Genomic DNA, 15614 nt, shown 5'->3' on the forward strand with positions numbered 1-15614 from the left:
ATGATAAACATTTCATTTTAAATTTAAAAATATAATTAAGATAATAATTGAGTTCAAACAGATACTTGATTATTATGTTTATAAAAAATTAAATTATTTCATTATTAAACTTAAATTAAATTATAATAAAAAATTGATTTAAACAAATTACACAAAAAACCAAAAACTTTTAGATAGTTAACTTATTAATACCAATATCGGTTTTTATTTTTTATGAAATATTCAAATTTATATTTTAATCAAACATCATATTATCGTTTTCTTAAAATCACGTAAAATTATATTATATAATATCAACAAAGACAATAAATAAATCAAAACAATAAAATCGAAATGGATATCGTTATATCATACGAGTACCCTTTTAGTATAACATATATATACAATGGGTTGGGTTCACATGAGACACCATTTTTGCATTTGAAAAGATTAAAAAAAAATATTTACAGCAAAAACATCATGAAGGGTATCTTCACAGTATTTTGCTGTGAAGTTTCAAGTATAAAAAAATTAAAAACAGTCCGGTCTCACATAATCCCCACGTCCATATACAATTGACACCTAAATATCCAGAATTTGGCTAATTTAGGAGTGATGTTGATCGACAGCATTAATAGCAGCTTGAAGATCGCTAGCTGCACCTTGAACACGCATCTATGTTAACAGCCAACGATTCCTTACTGGCCCTCAACCACCCAGCACCATCATACGTTACTCCTTTGCATTTCTTCACCGTAATCTTCACCAAATTTGGGCACCCAACTGCCAATGCTTCCATTCCATGATCAGATACAGGGCAACTCTTGATACATAGCTTCCTTAAAGCTGTGCATTTAGCAGCTATGCAAGATATCTCAGCATCCCCAATTGTTTCACTTTCATAAAGTGCCAATCTCTCTAATTTCCGACAGTTTGAACCCAATCGTTCTAGACTAGAAGAAGTAGGATTGACACTAATAAGAACAAGTTCTTGAAGATTAAGACAATATTTAGCAACTCCAATCAAACCTTCATCATTGATTCTGTTGGTTTTCCATCCATCTATATGAAGTTTTCTCAATAGCTTGCATTTCTGTGCGACAGATGTTAATCCTAAATTAGAACAATCGGGTGTTTTTAGAAGGCGAAGGATTTCTAGATTTCGACAATTGGAAAGGGATGCAAGGCCAATATCGGTCACCTGGAGACGCTCCAGATGCACCTCAACCAATGGCTTAACGTTGTTGGTGATAACTTCCAGAAGGTTATCCCAATCTCCAGAACATCTGAAAAGCCTTAGGGTTCTTAGATTTTTTGATCCCATTATGAGCGGTCCAAAGCATTGTCCGTTGTAGAGATCCGTCAAACAGATAATTTTAAGAGATGCTGCTGCTAAACCAGGCCTAATCGGCTCCGTCGAGGCTCCATCGGCGAGGCCACGTAACCGCTTCACCGATAATTCTTCCAACAATGAGCAATTATCGACTACAGCGTTCATTCCTTTAGCACCAAAAGTGCACGATCCACACGAAAGCTTCTTCAATTTCTTACAATTCTTCGCGAAGCTCTCCATGCCTAAATCTGTCAACTGTCGGCACGATCGGAGCTTGAGACGGGTGAGGTTTTGACAGCGGAGAGATATTAGGATGAGAGCGTCATCGCCGATGCTCACCGATCTACGCTCGCATTTGAGGGAGAGTTTCGTGACGGCGTCGAATCGAGAAAAAAGAGATGGCACGACAGAAAGGAGGTCCGATTGGGCATTAAGGGAGAGACGGTGACGACTCTGCCCCTCGACGTCAAGCCACCGCCGGCAAACGAGCGAACACCGTTTCCGATCTCCAGGTCCAAGGAAATGAAAAATTGAAGCCAAACAAGCGTCTGGAAGATTCGATACATCGTTGGCAACAAAAACACCGTCATCAACCTCTTTCCCCGATGGAGGCAAAAGGAAGTCCGGCAAACCTTGGTCCGCCATTGATCTACAGCTATAATCTAGGACGTCGTCACGACCGCGGCTGGTAACTCCGGTAGTGGATGAAGATAACTGACTCATCCACGGCGGAGACGTTACGTCGGAGCAGATATCCTCCGGCAGCCGCAGAAAGACGAAGCAAACGACCGGTGGTTGAATCAAATATTTATTGGATGGTACTTTTCACCTATTGACATCTGGGCCTGTGGACTTGAAAATCTGATTAAATTGCGGACTTTAAAAAATTATAAACTACAAGGCACAGATGGTTGATATTCATGTGAGTGCGAGCTCAAGATAACTACGATGTGATCACGTTTTATTTAATGCACCTTCATTCCAGTACGGTCGGTAGTCACGTCATGCAGTTGAGAAATCGATGCATATTTCCTAGTTTTTTTAATATATTTATTAATTTAATAATTATTAATATTTTATATATTAATATTGAAAAAAATATATGAGATCTTAAAAATAGAGGTTATAACCACATGTGTTTCTTGATTAGAGCTTGGCTCCAAAAGTCAAAAATATTAGGAAGTTTCAGGTTTAAATTCAAGGAGGTATAAAAATCTTCTTATGGCCACAGAAATTCAAATACGGTAATTCCGAGTTATCTGCAAAGCAGGTGGTTGTCATGATATTAGTCGGCTCGCATAGCTGGTTGGATATCCAGGTTAATAAAAAAAAGTTATTATAACAATCACTATTATAGATTTTTATATAAGTTTTAAATTTGATGAGTTGGAATTAGAGATGGTCAAATGGGCCCGGTCTGGCTCGGGATAGAGACCGACTTGGGACCGGCTCGGTCAAGGACCGATCCATTTTTTCAAAAACATTATTGTTTTATTGTCGATACTCAACAGTCATATGACCATTTTTGACCCATCTTTTGTCTTATTTACCTTCTATTCACTGTATATAAGTCATATGTTGTATGTAGAAAGATATCAACTCACAAACGTTCAGAATTCTTGTTATTCAAGTGTATTAGAATAACACATTTGTATTCTTTAAAAAATTGATTTAAAAAAAAATAGAACCGATTTGGGCCTGGCCGAGGACCACTCCTCATAATCGGTTACAAAGTACCTTAACTAGGTCTAGGGTTTTTGGTCGGGACCGGGACCGGTTACGGAAATAGTATTTGAGACCGGGACTGTTTTGAGCCCGATTCGGGGCCCATTTTTTGCCATCTAATAGTTGGAAGTGAGGTCCATTAGAGATGCTCTTAATGTCATTATCATAATTCATTTAACTTAGACGTGTTTTCACTGAAAAATATTATAACCAGTGAAATTGATTAATTCAATGGGAATTGATCAAAACAGTCAATTTTTCCTACCATGTTCACTTTTTAATTGAATTTTCATTTTCGTCATAGTTTACGTAAATGTTTTGTGCATTTGTGTGAACTCGATTTTCAGATTAGAAAAACATATTTACACAAGTTTGCGTAAATATTAACATTTGCGTAATGATCTTCATTTGCAGGTTTGGGCCAGACCAAACCTATTTTTCATGTCCAACGGATGGGCCTAATATAACAAACCTAAGCCTTTTTTACAAGGTTGAAAACTTGCCTATACCACTCTATAAACGAGTTGGGCTTGCCTACTAGCTAACGACCCTAATTACTTTTTTTTATATTAAAAAAAACAAAACAAAACTAAATAAAATGACGAGTTTTGTAAAATAATTTAAATACATAATTGTTATTTTTCTAACTTTAAATTGTAAATATATAACAGTATACATAACTTAGATTATTTGAGTTAATTATGTTTTTACTTTTTAGATTTTTGAAGAGTGTCGATAAATATCAAGAATTTTCAACTTTAATTATATAAATTATTTTTTATAAAATATTAATGGGTTAGGCAAGGTTGCCCATTTTTTTGCATCACCCATGCCCACTCATTAATTTTAACAAGTCAGTCTCGACCCAACCATTTTCTCAAGAATGGTAGTCCAAGTCCGTTGTCCTATTGGTTCGGATGGGGAAGGTCGAGTGGAACGTCTCCCTCCGGTGAACAACTCTATTCAATTCCAAAAGTAACTGAAAATGAATTATTAGGGAAATCAACTAGTTTGATCAATTTCCGTTATTTCAAATGTTCAGGCAAGTGGAAATATATTAAATATGATTTAAAAAATCATCATTAAATTTTAGGGTTTAGGATCATTTATCAAACATTTAGGTAGTGTTTGGTATGCAAACATGATCGGGACAGGACTGGATAGAACAAGAGGATATGACTGGACATGACAAGAGGGTTGAATGGATAGAGCTAGACAGAACAAATGTTTATATGGTCGTCCTGAAATTAGTCGGCTTGTATAACGGATTAGATATCCAGATTAATAAAAAAAGCAATTTTTGATATAACCTCAAAAGAAAAAATTTAAAATGCAATGTTTATAGTGTTTTCAAAGTATGACGCAAAGAATAATTCAAACCTGATTACATGAAAAACACTTTGCATTCTAATCTCAATCCAATATAATAAATAATCCTTCAATTCCTTACTCGTCATCCAACCAATCACCACCGTGGATCCTTATCACCTTCATTCATACATACATATATACATACATGAATTCAACAAATGAATAATTTTTTATGAATATTTTTATTTATAAAATAATGATTTTTTTATAAACATGTTTAATTTTTGATATTATAATCTTTAGTAAATATATTTGAATAAATTTACGATGTTTAAATGATAAAAAATATTAAAACTAAAAGTACAATGTTGTAATAAAAATTGGTGATGTTATAATAAAGTAATTTTGAAAGTACAATGTTATAATAAGGAATATCATGTCAGCACTATCGTACATGTGGACAACCTACATGGACGATAAAGTGACAAAAAACCTTGATATAATGGGTAAATTTAGTTTAAAAGGTTACCTAATGCTATAACGAGTAAATTTTTGAAAGTATGATGCCCTACTAAAAAATATTTTTAAAGTACATTATTATAATAAGAAAAATTAAAAATACAATACTATAATAAGAAAATTTGTAAAAATAAATTGCTATTTTGGGCCCTAGAAAAATTTAGAAAAAACTCCACCAATGAAATTTTTAATTAGTTTTTTTATATAAAATCTTTGTTAAATATATTGGGCTGCTAAATAATAAATACAATGTTCAAATTTCTAAAATAAAAAATCTACTACATATTTGATTTTGAGTCTCCAAAAGAATTTCAACATTAATGACTTTGATTTCTTTCTACATCCTTCAAGGTTTATCTCATTTTATAATAAACTCATTAATTTTTATATAAATTATAATTACCAAGATACCAATATAAATAAATATCTGGTCCAATACAATTTTATAAAACCAAACAGGAACTTAATTCCATGATGACTTTGGGGTTGTTTGTTTACCTCTTAATAGTTCAATTAAGAGACAGTCTCTGAATCGTTAACAGGTGAATCTTGTTTGGCAAAAAAAAATCTGTCTCTTAATGGTTCCAAAACCTTCTGAATAATTTTGTATCCTGGATCTCCCTTAACCATTAAGAGCCCTAATTTCATCGTACACAATTACCAAATAATTATATTTCATTTTGCACTATATCATGAGAGCCTCTTAATCATTCTGACCACTTAATCATTTTACACCAAACCATTCAACAATTGCCAAACAACCTTTTAATATTGGCTGGGTCTTTTAATAATTCCACCAGCCCCCAAATTATATAAAGGCAATCTTAACATTGGTCAAGGACAATCAATTAAGCCCTAAATTTGACCCATCCACATCTTTTCAATATCCCTTTTGGACCCATTTAATTATATAAATTATTTTAAAAATAATATTTCGATATCTTTTTTAGCATCATACTTTGTATTTATATAATCGAGAATATTTATAAATAATTGCGTGTGACTTAACCTTATTTAACATATTGTTTTAGATATTTTTCACTCATTGAATTTGCTAAAAGATATATATTTATTTAGTAAGTAATCATGATAACATATTCGTGACATTGTATTTGATTTTACATTTTTGCAAAAATTGATCACCGACAACCTCAATCAACCCCATATGAAACCTGCCTACATTAAACACAAATGTTATTAGATATTTTTGACTCACACAACGACTAAGACTAGTACTCGCAGGGGAGAAGGTGCTTGTTGGGCATTTGGTTTGTCCCACATAGACTAAATCTTAAATTTTCAAGTGTCTTATATGACCAAGGCCATAACTAATGTACAATTGCCATATTAAATATCATGAGGACCTTGGGTCTCTTGATAACATTAGCGAGTTTGGCCGGGTGGTGACAGGAACCAGGGTGCAACCGAGGCTCTGCTTTGTCCGATAATTAAGATATATGACATATACTTTCTTCAATTCTCGTTTTTTTGTTGTTGGCGGATCTACAGAAAAGTTTCCTGGGTTTTTGCCTCTCTGGTTCCAATCGATCTCATATGGAAGATAATCGATTCGTCGGGTTCAAGTTTGTTTCTTGAACGGACTGTTGTATCCTCTAGATAGACGTCCAATTCACCGTACACTGGACGAATTTCTGTTTAAGGACACTGCTACTGCAGGCCTCAATCTTAGACTCATTCTTCGTTGGATTCCCATCAAGATAATCAAGTTAGTGATCAAATTCTTACTCATTTCATTGTTGTTTTTGCATATGTAATTATATATATATATATATGTTGATTATACATATAAATTTCTGGTATTGTTTCAATCCAATATCGTAGTACAAACGAAATCAGTTTTCCGGATCTAAGTGATAACATTGCTGGGACCTTATGACCTGTTCTGTATTTGAGCAAAATTATCTTAGCTCTTTATCAACTGAGCTACAAAATAGAGACTGTTTTTTATTTTACATTTTTTTTGATATTTTTATTAGCACTAAAAATAGTTAAAAACTAAAAATTAAGCGTCAAATAAAGGAGGAATATGATTACTTTAAATGGAAGTTAAGAGTCAGCCTGATAAGAATCAAAGTTGGATCGAACTTGGTAGCCTTGCTTGCACTTTCCCTAATTGACACGTGCGCAGCCTACGTGGCTGCCAACTAATCTAATTCAATCCAACTCAGAAAAAAAATAAAAATTTAATTGGTATATTAACACAAAATCAGATTTGATAAGTAAACTTGAAATCCGAAACTCCCTATAAATAACCCCCATCCCGCCACCTTCCCGATTAAGCTCAACCTCTAATTCCTAGGGCACACAAAGCAACAACCAATTTCCATTAAGATAGCATACACACTAGAGATATATACAATGGCGGGGTGGGCTATAGCTGTACACGGCGGTGCCGGTGTTGACCCTAACCTTCCGGCCGACCGCCAAGAGGAGGCTAAACAACTTCTCACACGTTGCCTCAATCTCGGAATCGATGCTCTTCGTTCTTCTCTCTCTGCCATTGACGTCGTTGAACTCGTTGTAAGCTTTCCCTCTCTTGTCTCTGTATATACGAGCTTCTGTTGATGCGATACATTTGTATGTATGTATGTTTTCATGATTTGTGTTGATTATTGATGATGAATTGAAATACTGTCGCAATTTCGTTTTGCATGCCATGTGTTTGAGATTTGTTGTTTTCAGATCTGGTTGGTGTCGGATCCGATTTTGTTTGGTGTTTTGATTTATTAGTTCGTAATAATGAATTCCGAGTGCATAACTAATGTAGGTTCGCGAATTGGAAACGGATCCTCTGTTCAATTCCGGCCGTGGATCTGCACTGACCGAGAATGGTACGGTGGAAATGGAAGCCAGTATCATGGACGGTTCCGGACGGCGATGTGGTGCTGTTTCAGGACTCACCACCGTGAAGAACCCGATCTCATTAGCTCGCCTAGTCATGGACAAGTCTCCACATTCCTATCTTGCCTTTTCCGGTGCCGAGAAGTTCGCCAAACAAATGGTACCTCACTTTCACTCCTGAATTCTCGTTCTACACCACAAATTTCACCATCATGTCTCTTCCGTAGACGACAAACAGTAGTGAATCTAATTTATGGTTCTTTGTTAATTGCTTTTGTCTTTCATTGATAAAAAGCCACTTTCATGAGCCATTTGCTTAGCCAAATAGGACAATTTTAGCTTTGAATATTCTATGTTTACAAGATTCTTGTATCTGAGATATCATATAATCTACTTTTTAATTCATCAAAAGCACAAATCCCATTGTTTTTACTTTTTCCGATGATTGAATATTCAAAATTTGCATTATTAGGGTGTGGAAACCGTGGAGAATGACTACTTCATCACCCAGGACAACCTTGAAATGCTCAAATTAGCAAAGGAAGCTGATTCTATTGTGGTAATTACCTTACTTTATAATTATATATATATGTATATATATTATGTGTGTGTGTGTGTGTTGTGTGAGGGCATCTCCATGGAACCCGGTTCATGGTTTTATCATGTCATATATATCTCATCCTACAATCATGGAACCTTGCGTAAGTTTCATAAACAAGTGGGACCCGATCCTACAGACATAAAACTCCTAATAGTTTCGTAAATGGGTCCCACTGTGCAAACCCCATAACACAATCCCGAATACATACATATAATATACATATAATACACATATAATATACTTATATACATACATACATATAATATACATATATATATATATATATGGTTTATTATCGAAAACTTAACGAATTTCTCTTACTGGTGCAAACAGTTTGATTATAGGATCCCGCAAGTTGGTTACGAATCATGTGGAACCGGGGTTCAGAGTCCAATACACATGAACGGGCTTCCGATCAGCATCTATGCACCAGAGACAGTAGGGTGCGTGGTGGTGGACAGCGAAGGTCGGTGTGCGGCCGCAACGTCAACCGGAGGGCTCCTAAACAAGCGAATGGGTCGGATCGGTGACTCGCCTCTTATCGGTGCAGGGACCTACGCGGGTGAGCTGTGTGGGGTGTCGTGCACAGGGGAAGGTGAAGCCATAATACGAGGGACCCTGGCTCGTGAAGTGGGTGCGGTGATGGAGTACAAAGGGTTGGGGTTACAGGAGGCGGTGGACTTTGTGATCAAGGAAAGGTTAGACGAAGGGAAAGCAGGGTTGATCGCAGTGTCAAACACAGGTGAGGTGGCTTATGGGTTCAATTGCGTAGGGATGTTTAGGGGCTGCGCCACTGAAAATGGGTTCATGGAAGTTGGCATCTGGGAGTGATTCAATGCACACAACAAATAAACAACATTGTTTGATTAGGTTGCTTCATTATGAATATTTTCTTCAGTATTTTGGAATAAAAATAAATGAAATTCCGGGAATTGTAAAGACCTCACTAATTTGATTTTCGGTAACTATCTGGTTCGGGTCTGTTTGTGCACACGATGATCGATCGTCTAATCGTGTGAGGTCTTGAAGTTAAGAGTCAAGTATACCCTTCGGTGGTCTTGATGGGCACTTAAACTAGTAACCTTTGTGAAGACTAAAAAAACTAAAAAAAGAACCAAAGAAATTCAAACTTGGGAGTTTATGACACTATGAGTTAGGTGAACACAAACCAAATTAAAGAGGGTATACCTTTAAAAACCCTACAAAAATTACATTACACCGAGACAGTAGAGCGGGTGCATAGACATCCCCTAGCCTATATCAGAATATGTGTAACCCCATACTTACTTTTTAAAAGCCCCGTTAAAAAAACGAAGGTTCTAACTAACATATATGGATAAAAATAGTCCAAGTCTAGCCGATATGACAATTTAAGAGCCTAAGCGAAAGATTGTCACTCCTTCCTTAATAATGGGCATGCCGCTTTTTATCCAATGTTTATGAATTCATTTTCGGGAACACAACCATATCATCATGTTGAAACCAGACATCATACAAACGTCACATATTAATCACGACAACCTTTCTTATTTAGAACGAGGCATTGAGGCCAGTAGATGCTCGAATGCAGGAAAAACATTATTGTGATTTGATGCGATATTCGGGCAAAAGCGGTCGACCATACAAAAGAGCGTCGCATAACTTTCCAGATTGGAAAAGATATTCGATTTTTGTTTTAATTTGAAAAAAGAAGGGAGCAAGTAGTCTTGAATCGTCCTTTCCCGTGCCCAAAAGCTCCCTCCCTCCCCAAACAAATGGGTACCACTTCTGTCCTTGGACTGTAGACCACAAGTGGATGCATCACAGGGGTAATAAAGGAAAAACAGCCATGAATCTTTTTCAAGATTCTTTGTTTTCTTCCATTTGGCAGAAAATGAGCACATGCATGAAGATCTTTACTTCACAGATTTATATTCTGCTCACACACAAAACGACAAATTTATATTCTAAGATTCTGTTTACTTTGTAAAACGACTAATTCATCTCACCAAGATTCTTTTCTTTCATTTCTCCTAAATCTTGTATTATTACCTTCATTTAATTTTTCATATTTAAAAAAAAAAATTTAAATTGGATATCCAATCCGCTATATGAGCCGACTAATCTCAAGTAGTTATGGCCAAAAACCGGTCCCGGGCCAGGCCGGACCGGTCCCAAACTTTCTCATAACCGGCCATTACCGGTCCCGGTTTTCGTTCCCATAACCGGTCCCGGTTTTCGTTCCTAGGGCGACCATCTGCTTTACAAATAGCCGGGAGTAATCGCATCTAAAACTCTGTGACCACAAGGGGATTTTTATTACATCATTTTTACGTCGACAAATTAAGAACCTAAATAAAACTCTCTTCAAAAAACCTACATCTTTTTTCTTATATAAAAAAAAAAACCTTGCATTAGAGATGCTCTAAATTCACTGACACCATAAATAACAAAAAAGGGGAATGCTATACATATGCACCCCCTTTTATATCAGAATCAAGTTAAATTATGCATTGAGAATGCAAAAATTAAGTGTCGATATTGATGTGTGTATAAGATATGCATGGAAAGCTTTCAACCCCTTTGCTAATTACATGTAATACTATATATCCAACAACACTCAACTGTCTTCGAACGCCTTCGGTGGTTGCAAGCATATATATATGTGCCCAGGATTTCAATTACACAGCTTTGTCTATGTTGAACCAATGGAACGTTATGGTTTTGATCTTGAAAGTGACGTACCAACATATGTACTTTAAAGCTGAAAGTCTTGCTTGATAACTAAATGGTCCAAAAGGCACATGAAGTTTATTAGTTTCCAATTTTTTTTTGATCATATCAAATGGTTCTAATTTACCAACGATTCAACCATGCATAAAGGAGGATTTGACCCACTGAAATCCCGATCACTTAAATAACAACAGTTTGTGCAACTACCGATATACCATTGTTTCTCTGTCTCCACCTAACTCATATCGTTGTCGTGTGCTTAATCGAATTTGTCAAACTAAAAAAAGAAAGGTAAATAGGAATTATTCAAACATAAAAATAAAAATAGAAAGTAGTTGAGGTGTACACCATATACGACTCCAATCATATATTCAAATAATTGATATTGAATTCATGAAAGTAGCAATTTTTAATGAAAATTCAAATTTTATGAAAATAAAAAAAGGAGGTTAAGTTTAAGGCCCACAAAAAGAACAAAAAAGACAAACAACAAGTTACAGGACTAATTGGGGGCTGGGCTGACTACTGAGTACTGAGGGTCCTGGACCGTCTAATTCATTAATTATTTATTTATTTTGTTTGTTTTTTAATTTTAAATTTTTTCAAGTTAGGGTTCACGTGAGAGCACGAGTTTTTATGAGACCAATTTATGTTCATTGATCAACTTTATAAGCTAATGATCTAATTGTCTAAAGCTGCACGGTGACAATTTTGTGATTAATGAGAAGTCTCGTGACAATTTTGTGATTATGAATGTTTAGATTGTAAATCTAAACCAAGGGTTGAGAATTGATCTTATGGGTCTCACGAAAACCTTTTGGTTTCACACACACACACACACACACACACACATATATATATATATATATATATTGGTAGATATTCATTTGAAAAGTGGTAAGTATTTGAGAAGTAAAGAAGTGATCCTAGCACTTCAGATAGTCAAGATGGTTAAAAATTGTGACTTTGACTAGTCAAGCAAAAAATAAAGAAGTAGTTTGGTAACTTTTACAAATAGACGACAAACAAGTGCATATGTGAACCTGTAAGTGCATATGATAGTTCACATATGAATCAGTTAATTAGTTTACATGTGAATCAGTTAATTAGTTCATATATGAATTAGTTAATTAGTTCATATATAAATTAGTTAATTAGTTCATATGTAAATTACACAAGTTTATATGAGAATCAGTTAAATAATTCAGATGTGAATTACACGGGTTCACATATGAACATATAGTTCACATGTGAATCACACGGGTTCACATATGAATATATAGCTCACATGTGAATCACACGAGTTCACATATGCACTTATCCAGTGCTTCACAGTCAAAGCCACAAATCTTGACTAAATGAAGGGCTAGGATCACTTTTCTACTTCTCAAATACTTATCACTTCTCAAATGAACCTATGGCTATATATATAGAACCAATCATTTGTTAACCAAACAAGATCATCGTTTCGATCTATTGAAAGAAATACTAACCCTCGTGATTTAATTCACTCGGATGTGTGTGATTTGAAATCAGTTCCTACAAGAGGTGGAAATAACTACTTCATTACGTTTATTGTTGATAGCAAAAAAAATTGTTATGTGTATTTAATTAAGAGTAAAGATGAAGCCTTCGATAAGTTTATTTCATATAAAAATAAAGTTGAGAATCAACTTGGAAGGCGTTGAAAAGTGATAGAGGCGGTGAATATGGATCACCCTTTGCATACCTTTTTGCAAACCATGGTATAAAACATGAATTCCCTGCACTTTATTCTCCTCATCAAAAATGACTTTGCTGAAAGGGAAAATCGTACTTTAAAAGAGATGATGAATGCCATGATTATTAGTTCAGCAGTACCCCCAAACTTGGGTGGGAAGCTTTTTTATCCGCCAATCACCTGTTAAAAAAGGTGCCACGAAAGAAAATTGATAAACCTCCACAAGAGTTATGGACTGGGAGAAAGCCGTCTTATTAATATTTGCGAGTGTGGGGGTGCCTAGCAAAAGTTGTTGCACCTCTGCCAAAGATAGTCAAGATTAGGCTTATGTTAGATCAACCGGGGGGGGGGGGGGAAGGGGGCTAACCATTCCTCTAATAAATAGTGTTAGTGGTACCAAGTTAACCTTATGGCTTCTAATGATCATATTGAGATCATCTATGTGAGAAGAAGTGATGTCGCTTCTAAGGGAATCGTGGGGGATAAGTTCTTAACAATTCTCACAAAACCAATCTAGTGTTCATGACCACACCAATCACACCAATGAGGGCTTTACTATGTGAGGAAGAATCCCATGTGAAGTATCTTACTGTCTACACTAACAATAGAACAGTTCAAGGACATCATGTCTAAGGACAACACCTACCTATCTTTTGTAGGGTTCAACCATTGAACTTTGAAACTATGTTTCTGTGACATATAGGACAATTCCTATTCATGTGGGCATTGTTGGATTTTATAAAGGTGAATGGGAATTTGGTAGGGTATGGGTGAAAATCTTGACCCTCCAAGTTCCCTAACTCCCTTCAGTTTCAATCAATGGGTTTATGTCAACATGAAACCATCACCTATATATTTGAGTCTTCCATTCCTTTTTAGTACACTGTAAGAGGTTGAGAAATATACAAAAATACTTTGTTCTTAGTTCACGCATCCAGTACAGTCCGACGTATTCATATTTGTTTAATCCGTTGTATCTTGGAAAACAGGCGCTCTAGAGGGGGTGGATCTATTTTAAGGACATTGTGCCAAGGACACTCAAATACATCCTAAAAACCCATTTAGCGGAGAAAATACAAAACATCCGATTTAGAGTAGTTCACCAAACTTGACTACTTTTACTTTTTCTATGCTCCTTCTCAGAACCCACAATCCACTGTAAATGATTCATTGTGATATCATAGAATCCATATACACTTTTTATTACAAGATATCGAATCTTAACCTTTTTAAGATAATATTATATATCACTCACACTGATTAAAACACTTGCAAAATATTTATCAAGCGTAGGCTCAACGGATTTTCATGAAGATTTATCTGTTGATGAGTTTAGCACAAAAAGCAAGAAAAAATATGACTTAGAGAGAGCTTTTAGTACATTGTATAACAAAGAGAATTATTGCTAGAATATATATATATATATATATATATATATATATACTAGAAGGGTACTCGTGCAATATAGCGAGATAAATCTTGATTTTAATGTTTAATTTTTATTCTTTGTCTCTATCGATATAATACGATTTTTTATGTGATTTTGAGAAAGCGATAATCTTTTTATTTTTTAATGACATATAAATTTGAAGATAGTATAAAAATTTGAAAAAAATAAGTCGATATTAGTATCAAATTAACTATTTAATGGTTCTCGTTTTTTTGGTGTAACTTCTTTAATTCAAAATTTTATTATAATTTAATTTAGATTTAATAACAAAGTAATTTATTTTTGGTTTAACAATATAATTTTTTATAATAATAATAATTAAATATTCTGTTAGAACTTAATGATTATCTTAATTATATTTTAGATTTTCTATATTTAAAATGAATGTTTAGTTTGTATTTGATTATATTTATCTGCAGTTAGTTACACAAATTTAAAAATGTAGCTTTAATAAGTTGTACTTACACAAAATTACTTGTAATCTTGAATTTAAAATAACATGCATCAATAAACAGTACTTCATGCATGAAAAATGGTTTTTAAGAGTTTTTGTCAAACGCTTTATGATATATATATATATATATATTCATTGTTACTACATAGCATAGTATTTAAATAAAAGATTTGTAATTTTCTGGAACGAAAGTCTCAGTGGTCTCACTTTGGACGTTCGAATGGAAAAAAAAATGTTGTACGAAAATGATTGTTGAATAATACATATGACTTTTTAGAAAAATTATTGTACGGAGATCAATATCATTTTTTTATTGATGTCTGAACTTGTTCGAACTAAAAATCATTTGACGCTTTTTTTAAATAATGTATTGTTACCTTATAAAAAGGGACAAGTTGATGTGCCCAATTTAAATAAATCTCAAGTTAAAACAAAAATTTCCTTAAAAAAATATTTCTCAGAAAACATTATAATTTTAAAAGAATTTTTGTTAGTTTCTAAAATTGTCAAGTCAAGATGGTTTGTTAAAGGTGAGATGCGTATTAGGTTTTTTTTAGTATATAATATTATATATGATAAATAGAACAAATAAATTCACATATTTTTCTCACGTTTGGTGAAGTTTGAATTTTTAACCTCCTAAAAAGCCAAAGACTCACATACCGCTAGGCCAAAAGCCCTTTGATGTATTAGGGTTTTATTTGTCATATATAAATATTATATATATTTAAATAAATACTAGAAGTGTACCCATGTAATGCAACGTGGTTCTGAAATCTAAAACTTGAATCTTCAATTATGATTCATACTTTGTTCTGTTGATTATCTTTCTCGATTTTATTTTATGATTTTGAGAAAGGCAAAGGTGAGTCTGTTATTATTTTATCTTAAAGTAATATCAATATGAGTTTCAACCTAAATATTATAAAATTCTAATTTTCTAGTTTA

General features: G+C 34.2%; 2 protein-coding genes across 2 annotated transcripts; one reads left to right on the top strand and one right to left on the bottom strand.

The window, feature by feature from the left end:
* Positions 1-458: 458 nt before the first annotated feature.
* Positions 459-2156, bottom strand: LOC112511039 (F-box protein At1g47056-like). Its single transcript, XM_025116408.1, has one exon. The coding sequence runs from the start codon at positions 2033-2035 to the stop codon at positions 632-634; it is 1404 nt and encodes a 467-aa protein (XP_024972176.1). The 5' UTR covers positions 2036-2156; the 3' UTR covers positions 459-631.
* A 5009-nt stretch (positions 2157-7165) lies between these two features.
* LOC112511673 (probable isoaspartyl peptidase/L-asparaginase 2) lies at positions 7166-9392 on the top strand. Its single transcript, XM_025117381.1, has 4 exons — positions 7166-7408; positions 7656-7889; positions 8202-8288; positions 8664-9392. Exons 1-4 carry the CDS (start codon positions 7247-7249, stop codon positions 9159-9161), a joined length of 981 nt encoding a protein of 326 aa, XP_024973149.1. The 5' UTR covers positions 7166-7246; the 3' UTR covers positions 9162-9392.
* Positions 9393-15614: the final 6222 nt, after the last annotated feature.

This window comes from Cynara cardunculus, assembly GCF_001531365.2.
Source record: "Cynara cardunculus var. scolymus isolate 2C chromosome LG 4, CcrdV1, whole genome shotgun sequence".
Lineage (NCBI taxonomy): Eukaryota > Viridiplantae > Streptophyta > Magnoliopsida > Asterales > Asteraceae > Cynara > Cynara cardunculus.